Below are 9,422 nucleotides of genomic sequence, written 5' to 3' on the forward strand. Positions count from 1 at the left end.
AGATCCGTGACCACCAGAGCTCTGGCCACCTCCAGACATGGAACCTCTCCTGCTAGAACTGCTCCCACCTCCAGAGCTCATCCCCCCACTTTGGGGGCTGCAGCTGCCACTGCCAGAGCCAGATCCGTGACCACCAGAGCTCTGGCCACCTCCAGACATGGAACCTCTCCTGCTAGAACTGCTCCCACCTCCAGAGCTCATCCCCCCACTTTGGGGGCTGCAGCTGCCACTGCCAGAGCCAGATCCGTGACCACCAGAGCTCTGGCCACCTCCAGACATGGAACCTCTCCTGCTAGAACTGCTCCCACCTCCAGAGCTCATCCCCGCACTTTGGGGGCTGCAGCTGCCACTGCCAGAGCCTGATCCGTGACCACCAGAGCTCTGGCCACCTCCAGACATGGAACCTCTCCTGCTAGAACTGCTCCCACCTCCAGAGCTCATCCCCCCACTTTGGGGGCTGCAGCTGCCACTGCCAGAGCCAGATCCGTGACCACCAGAGCTCTGGCCACCTCCAGACATGGAACCTCTCCTGCTAGAACTGCTCCCACCTCCAGAGCTCATGCCTCCACTTTGGGGGTTGCATCTGCTGCTACTGGAGCCAGATCCGTGACCACCGGAGCTCTGCCCACCTCCGGACATGGAACCACCACTGCCTGAGCTTCCTCCTCCAGATCCTGAGCCTTTTCCTCCTCCAGACATGGAACCACCACCACCAGAGCTGGATCCCCACCCTCCAGAGCTCATGCCTCCCTTGGACATGGAGCCTCCACCACCTGAACTTCCTCCTCCTCCACAGATGGAGCCTCCACTGCCTGAGCTTCCTCCTCCTCCAGATCCTGAGCCTTTTCCGCCTCCAGACATGGAACCACCACCACCAGAGCTGGAACCCCACCCTCCACAGCTGCTGCCTCCCTTGGACATGGAGCCTCCACTGCCTGAGCTTCCTCCTCCACCACAGATGGAGCCTCCACTGCCTGAGCTTCCTCCTCCTCCAGATCCTGAGCCTTTTCCTCCTCCAGACATGGAACCAGAGCTGGATCCCCACCCTCCAGAGCTCATGCCTCCCTTGGACATGGAGCCTCCACCACCTGAACTTCCTCCTCCTCCACAGATGGAGCCTCCACTGCCTGAGCTTCCTCCTCCAGATCCTGAGCCTTTTCCTCCTCCAGACATGGAACCACCACCACCAGAGCTGGAACCCCACCCTCCAGAGCTCATGCCTCCCTTGGACATGGAGCCTCCACCACCTGAACTTCCTCCTCCTCCACAGATGGAGCCTCCACTGCCTGAGCTTCCTCCTCCAGATCCTGAGCCTTTTCCTCCTCCAGACATGGAACCACCACCACCAGAGCTGGAACCCCACCCTCCAGAGCTCATGCCTCCCTTGGACATGGAGCCTCCACCACCTGAACTTCCTCCTCCTCCACAGATGGAGCCTCCACTGCCTGAGCTTCCTCCTCCTCCAGATCCTGAGCCTTTTCCTCCTCCAGACATGGAACCACCACCACCAGAGCTGGAACCCCACCCTCCGCAGCTGCTGCCTCCCTTGGACATGGAGCCTCCACTGCCAGAGCTTCCTCCTCCACCACAGATGGAGCCTCCACTGCCTGAGCTTCCTCCTCCTCCAGATCCTGAGCCTTTTCCTCCTCCAGACATGGAACCAGAGCTGGATCCCCACCCTCCAGAGCTCATGCCTCCCTTGGACATGGAGCCTCCACCACCTGAACTTCCTCCTCCTCCACAGATGGAGCCTCCACTGCCTGAGCTTCCTCCTCCAGATCCTGAGCCTTTTCCTCCTCCAGACATGGAACCACCACCACCAGAGCTGGAACCCCACCCTCCAGAGCTCATGCCTCCCTTGGACATGGAGCCTCCACTGCCAGAGCTTCCTCCTCCACCACAGATGGAGCCTCCACTGCCTGAGCTTCCTCCTCCTCCAGATCCTGAGCCTTTTCCTCCTCCAGACATGGAACCAGAGCTGGATCCCCACCCTCCAGAGCTCATGCCTCCCTTGGACATGGAGCCTCCACCACCTGAACTTCCTCCTCCTCCACAGATGGAGCCTCCACTGCCTGAGCTTCCTCCTCCTCCAGATCCTGAGCCTTTTCCGCCTCCAGACATGGAACCAGAGCTGGATCCCCACCCTCCAGAGCTGCTGCCTCCCTTGGACATGGAGCCTCCACCACCTGAACTTCCTCCTCCTCCACAGATGGAGCCTCCACTGCCTGAGCTTCCTCCTCCAGATCCTGAGCCTTTTCCTCCTCCAGACATGGAACCACCACCACCAGAGCTGGATCCCCACCCTCCAGAGCTGCTGCCTCCCTTGGACATGGAGCCTCCACCACCTGAACTTCCTCCTCCACCACAGATGGAGCCTCCACTGCCTGAGCTTCCTCCTCCTCCAGATCCTGAGCCTTTTCCTCCTCCAGACATGGAACCAGAGCTGGATCCCCACCCTCCAGAGCTCATGCCTCCCTTGGACATGGAGCCTCCACCACCTGAACTTCCTCCTCCTCCACAGATGGAGCCTCCACTGCCTGAGCTTCCTCCTCCAGATCCTGAGCCTTTTCCTCCTCCAGACATGGAACCACCACCACCAGAGCTGGAACCCCACCCTCCAGAGCTCATGCCTCCCTTGGACATGGAGCCTCCACCACCTGAACTTCCTCCTCCTCCACAGATGGAGCCTCCACTGCCTGAGCTTCCTCCTCCTCCAGATCCTGAGCCTTTTCCGCCTCCAGAGATAGAACCACCACCACCAGAGCTGGATCCCCACCCTCCTGAGCTTCCACCTTTTCCGCCTCCAGAGATGGAACCACCACCACCAGAGCTGGATCCCCACCCTCCAGAGCTTCCACCTTTTCCCCCTCCAGTGACTGGCCCTTTCGTTCTGCTCCCACTGCTACCACTGGAACTCATTATACCCTTCCCACTTTTTATGCCTCCAAAGACTCCGGAAACTCTGGCACTGTGGTCAATGACACCTGGAAGAAATGGAAATTACATTTAATTTATTCGTTTTACCCCAAAAAATTCTGAGCGGGGCTGATTTAAGCATCATCCTTCCTACCCTGGTGGTCATGGACTTATCTTTGAAGGGGCCAACAAGAATCTCCCTGAGTAGACATCAACCTGTGGAATATTTTCTCATTTTTCTGTGATTTTTAGATTTTTTTTAAACATCATTTATGTCTTATTTCACCCATGAACACTCAGTGCAGCCTATTCTTTACAAAGGCCAAAACTGTTTTTCTCTCTCCTTCAGCTTCCTCAATTTTCCCACGAATTTTAGGACAAGTTTTTATTTCTTTCCCTTCTGCCCTGCATCAAACAGACCTATGGGTTAAAGGCAGTATTTCCCATTTCCTCCAAATTTATTAGGAATTAGCCAATAATTCTAAAGCCACTTGTTACATTAATGTGTGTTCACAAACTCTCCTTTGCATCCTTTCCTAAATTAAGATGGGAACCGGGATAGTTTGTTCCAATGGTGTCAAGACCACAAAGTAGGAAGAGTTTCCTGTGAAAAACCCTGAGAAAATCCTTGGGATACTCACAGATCGTGGCTGGTGATCCTTCCTGGATCCTGTGGAGGAAAAGTGACATTGAGGTAAGGCAGCCAATAAAACCAGAATTAAAATTCAGGTTAGGCTTTATCAGTGATCTGCAGAAAGGCGACTCCTCCCAGGGCCAGTGCATCCCAGAGATCCCAGTGACAGATCCATGGACATGCTGCTTTGTCTGGGTGTTTCACCCGGGATGGATTTTGCCCCAACCTGTTCTCCTCCTCCTCGAGGAGTGAGCGATACATGGCGATCTCAATGTCCAGGCCCAGCTTCACATTCAGGAGCTCCTGGTAATCACGGACAAGCTGAGAAAGGTCATCCTTGGCCTGTTGGAGGGCATTTTCCAGCTCCTCTAGCTTTTCCTGGCCATCCCTGACGGCCGAGCTCCCACGGTGCTCAGCATCTTTAATGGAGTCCTGGAGGCTGGAATTCTGCAGAAGGAACAAAGGGAACATGACCATGTCCCATCTGTGGGGAGGATTTTATAACAGAATCATGGAATATCCATTATCAGGAGGGAACCACAGGAATCATCAAGTCCAACTCCTATCCCAGCACAGGAAAACCCCCAAGTCCCATAATTTTCACACCCTCCTGCCATTCCTTGGAAATCAAAAGGCTTTTCTCAGTGACAGAACAGCAAAAATACAGTGGGCTGGGTAAATAAACGCAATTAAACCCCAATATAGGTCCCAAAAATCTAAATCGGCTTCAATTGGAAGAGAAAACTCCATCCCTACGTTTGCCTCCAAACAACTGGCTGCTACATACTGCACTGAGATCCCATTGAAAAGGGGCTTAAGCCATTTAGTCAGGCTGGAAAGTATCAGCTTTACCCTTTTCCTTGCGATTTCAATTTCTGGTTGGAGTCGTTGGATGTGCCTGGCAAGTTCCTGGATTTCCTGGTGACTGTTCCTCAGCTGCTCTTGTTGACTCACCCACATGTTCTGCAGGTCCTGGTACTGATGGGAAGAGGACACAACACATTTTTGGCTTCTTTTCCAATGAGGAGATTTGTATTCCTGTTTCCCTGGTGTGCACTCACCCTGCCCCGGTACATGGCATCCACTTCAGCCGTGCTCCTGTGGGCTATCCCCTCGTATTCCCGCCTGACCTCCTCGATGATCCCATCCATGTTCAAGTCCCTGTGGTTGTCCATGGACAGAACAACGTCAACGTTCTCAACAACCGTTTGCAGCTGGGACAGCTCCTGCAGGGAAAACCAGATTAGGGATTTTAACAGTCCTTGTGGTCAGTCCAGGTCTTTATGAGGAAAAAATGGGACCTTGTGGCCAATTTCCCACTGGAATTTCTCCACCTGCAGCCCCCAGGTGCCACTGTACCCCCAGCACTTGTAATTTGCAAGGTCTTCTAGCCTTTGGGACACACCAGACCCTTTTTCACTCACAAAAGGCCAAGGATAATTAATTCTCCAAGCCAAAAAATCCCACTCAAACAAAATTTCTGGCAATCTCCAGAAGGTGTGTCCTTCAAGACCTGAGGGTAAGATTTGAATCACTCACAGCTTCGTATAAACACCGGAGGAACTCCAGCTCCTGCCTCAGGATATCCACTCGGACATCAAACTCCATTTTTCCCATGTAGGCACTATCCAGTTCCTGTAAAAAAACCCAAAAAATATTGTAATATATTTGCATGTTGTTGACCCAAATGCTCCACTGAAGTGCAATTCTTGGGATATTTCCATAAAGCCTTCATTCCTGGGATCAAATAGTGGCCTAGAGATCTCAGATTTCATTTGAAAAGCAAGAGGAACAAAGGGAAAGCATTTAAGATTAAAAAATTGGCTGGGAAATGAGTACCACAGCTGCAGCAATAAATCCATTCCTGGGGAACATGAGAAATGGCTAAACATAATTTTTATTCATACTTCTAGTAAAAAGTTGCCTAAATTTTCTCTTCACAGATAATTTATTTTTCTAAGCCATCTACAGATATTATTTAACTTAACGACAATATTCCACCTGGATTGGGATTGAGTGAATAGGGAAAAACCAGCACTTTTTAGATATTTGTCCTACAAAGGACTGATTCATTCTCTAGAGGAAATAATCCATCCTCAGTCTTGTTCTGGTATTCATTTATTTTGGTTAAAATTAGACAAAGCTCAATAAAAACTTCAGCTTTTGAGAACCTTGGCAACCATCCAGATATGCTTTTATTTCTAAGGCTTTGATTTGCTCAGGATCTCAGGTTAATTCACCTTTTTAAGCTCCACAAACTCCTCCTCCTTGGATGTGCGGTTGTTGATCTCATCCTCGAATCTGGGGGACAGAAGGAGTTAGATTATGATCTCTTATCTATTATTAATTAATCTATTTAATTAATCTATCCATTACCTTTAATTATTGATATTAATTGTTAGGTCAGGTGGACCAGTAAACAATAGAATCAACCAAAGACTGAATGTGTTGAGTTTTCATTTTACTTTAATTACAATTTCTGGCAAGTGCCAGAAATTTTCTCCTCTGCAAAAAGAGGCACTAAAACAGCCCAAAAAACGGGGTCAATACAGATCACTTCTAAATTTAGTAATTCTGAACTAAACTTTCCATTTTTCAGATCTGTGGGTGGGCATAAATTATCTAAGCCAGAAAAGGTGACAACTCTTCCCAACTTGACTCCAAGCTCAGCTCTGTCCCTTCCCACCAGGGCCCCGTGAGTGGAATCTTGGGTCACTCACTGCTAGGGGGAAGAAAGAAAAGGAAGAGTCTGGGAAGGAAAAAGCATGGAAGAGATCATCACAAACTTTGGTTTTCCTCTCATTTTTGGGAGTTCAACCCTTACCAAACTCCTCCAGCAGTAAAGTCAAGCCCCATAATGCACCTGAAGCAGAGCAGGGCTAAGAAACTCCAAAGTCCTGCAGATGCAAAGTTGAGCTTTGCCATCCAAGGGCACAATGAGCATCACCTAGGAAAATCCTAGCACCTGTTTTCCCAGATTTGTGACTATTCACCTGTTTTTATAATCCTCAACAAGCCGGAGCATGTTGTAGGCCTCAGGATCCAGCTGCTCCTTCTGGCTCTGGAGCGTCTCAAGCTGCCGCTGCAGGTTGGTGATGTAGGCCTGGAAGAAGTTGTTGATGTTCTTGCTCTCCTCAGGGCCAGAGCTTTGCTGCTGCAGAAGTTCCCACTTGGCCAAGAGTGCCTGATTCTGCCGCTCCAGACATTGAACCTGGAAGGTGAAGCAGATCCAGAGGGGCTGCATGTCTCCAGTGGGCATCTCTGCCATGGAGACAGGCTGGGAGAGCTGGAGGTGCTCACCTGGAGAAGAGAAGGGAAAGGAGACCCTGGAGCCCCTTCCAGTGCCTAAAGGGCCTCCAGGAGAGCTGGAGAGGGACTGGGGACAAGAGCCTGGAGAGAAAAGACAAGGGGGAATGGCTTCCCACTGCCAGAGGACAGGGATAGATGCAATATTGGGAAGAAATTCCTCCCAGAGGGGGTGGTGAGGCCCTGGAATGGATTTCCCAGAGGATGCTCCTTTCCTGGAAGTGTCCAGGGCCAGGTTGGATGGGGCATGGAGCAGAGTGGTCTAGTAGAATGTGTTCCTGCCTATGGCAGAACTGGATGAGCTTTAAGGTCGCTCTCGACCCAAATCACTCCACGATTTCTATAATATTGACCAGGTGATAACCTGGACACCCAAAAGTTTAGGAGGGAAAGAAGAGTCACAGACATGCTAATTTTTCAGGACTATGGAATCTTAAATCTCCTCAGTTTAGCCAACACATCCTGTCCAGTGAAATAGGAAACCCTGAAGTCCCCACATGTAAAAGAAAGAAGCAGAGACAGAGACAGCTCCCAGATACCAGCAGGATGGAAGAGCTTTTGTGGCTGGTTTGAGTAGATGCAGAAGAGAAGACAAAACTGGAGAGATAGAAAGTAATGAAAAAGCTGAAGATTGACCACCTAGTAGAGGGCAGGGCTTCCAAACCAAGAAGTGATTTGTTTAATAATTCAGAGAAATTGAATTCACTTGCAATTTCTGGTAAGTACAAACCCCTGCAAGAAAGGCACTAAAACAGCCTGTTCTTGCAAGGTTTGGCTTTGCTTGAGAAAAAAAATACTAACTCATCAAGATGTCTGTCCCTCACCCCCACTTTTTCTGCTGGCATCAGCAACCTCCAGGCACCAGAATATAGGAATAGATATTCCCAGAAACCCCTTTCCTCAAAAGAAGAGTGAGTCTATGTGCTGGTGACATCTCGGCAATTTACTGTCCTGCCACAAAAGACAACTCTGAGATCTTTACCCCAAGGCAAAAAGTGATTCACAGAGCAACGTTTACAGGGACCCATTGTGAGCTTCACAGCACCATTGGGAATTCAGCCAGTGCTGGGATTTTTTGAGGGGAGAAGATGGAACATGAAGGTGTCCCCATGACTCACTCCTACCTTACACCTCCCCCTTTCCAGATAACAGTACAGAGACAGGACTCACCTTCTCGATGAATGAAGCAAATTTGTTGTTGAGAGCTTTGATCTGCTCCCTCTCATCCGAGCGCACTCGCTGGAACTCAGGGTCCACCTGGAGCCGTATTGGCCTCAGCAGGTTGGTGTCCACATGGACTTCCCCAATGCCTCGGAGAACTCCAGCCTGTCCCAATCCCTGCCCAGCCCCTTGCACCCCTGTGCCAAGGCCTCCTCTGAGTACCTCCCTGCCTGAACCTCCTCTGTAGGTGCCACCAACTTGAAAACCTCCCACAAAACATCCTCGTCCACCAAAGCCCCTCTCAGCCTGTCTCCAGCCACCAAACCCAAGGCATCTCCCATATCTTACTCCTTCTCCTCCGTAGCCTCCACCAGTATAGACATTCCTGAACCCTCCAAGGTTGTGGAGGCTCCTGCTGCCATACCCATGCCCAAACCCTCCGAATCTCCCATCTCCACCACCCAAGGTCCCACAATGAGCAGAAGAAGAACTGAAACTCCCGTCCCCATATCCGGAGAAATATCGTCTCATGGCAGCACTTCCAGGTGGGAGAGCTGATGTAGAAGTTGGTAAAACAGGAGGAGAAATGAGAATGAAGGATCCTCAGCTACTCCAGAGGAGTATGGAAGTTCTCCTTTATACGTTCTGGAGGAGCTCATCTCCATTCCGTAGTAATTAGCAGGTCTCTAATGTTGTTATTGGGTTTGGTTCATCAGGCAGCAATTAATGGCTGCCCAGAGAGGTCAGATAAACACCAGCACCAGTGGGGCAGTTATGAAATTCCCCAAATCCTGCCTGACTCATGAGCTTTGCTGACGGATGTCCTTATCTCATTAACCCCCATCCGTAATTACAGTTACCCCTGCTCATCCCCACAGCTCATTCTCTCCCATATTTCCCCACCTCTTTTGGTATTTTTAGGGGCACAGGACTTTGATGGTCCTTGGGGGTGTCTGACCCTTCACTACATCACCAGGAGCACCTGCTGCACCCTTTGTTTCCCATTCTTGTCCTTCTCTCTTTCTCAGAATATCCCAGGAGCAACTTTTGCCTCTCACAGGGAGGATCCATCCCTCTCCCCATCTCTGTGCCAGACTCGACCTCTCCAGCATTTAGTGGCTATGGACAGAGGGAAAAGCATTTGGGAGCCAAATCCCACTGCTGGCAGCACCACTTGGAGGCTCCAGCCTGGGTTAATTTCTTGAAAAATAACCAAGATATAGTTCCTCCAAAACCACTTCTGGAACCACAACCCCACGGGTAGAACCTCCTCTCTGACCCTTACATGACTTTAGGAGGAGCTGGACTTCACCTGGCAGGATTCTCTTCCTCCCAAAGGAGCTGGACGAAACCAGGCTGAGAATCCACTACACATAGAGGTTCTGTGGTCAGGGCTGTGCAATCC

At 50.6% G+C, this 9,422-nt stretch overlaps 1 protein-coding gene across 1 annotated transcript; it reads right to left on the reverse strand.

Annotated features, from left to right (window-relative positions):
• Positions 1-2,000: 2,000 nt before the first annotated feature.
• LOC118697238 (keratin, type II cytoskeletal 8-like) lies at positions 2,001-8,526 on the reverse strand. Its single transcript, XM_036399774.1, has 10 exons — positions 8,442-8,526; positions 8,027-8,274; positions 6,544-6,761; positions 5,791-5,851; positions 5,090-5,185; positions 4,612-4,776; positions 4,403-4,528; positions 3,755-3,997; positions 2,658-2,801; positions 2,001-2,420 (listed from the first exon to the last, which is right to left on the reverse strand). The coding sequence occupies exons 1-10, from the start codon at positions 8,524-8,526 to the stop codon at positions 2,001-2,003; spliced, it is 1,806 nt and encodes a 601-aa protein (XP_036255667.1).
• Between the last annotated feature and the right edge of the window lie 896 nt (positions 8,527-9,422).

Source organism: Molothrus ater, chromosome 30 (assembly GCF_012460135.2).
Source record: "Molothrus ater isolate BHLD 08-10-18 breed brown headed cowbird chromosome 30, BPBGC_Mater_1.1, whole genome shotgun sequence".
In the NCBI taxonomy this organism is placed as follows: Eukaryota; Metazoa; Chordata; class Aves; order Passeriformes; family Icteridae; genus Molothrus; species Molothrus ater.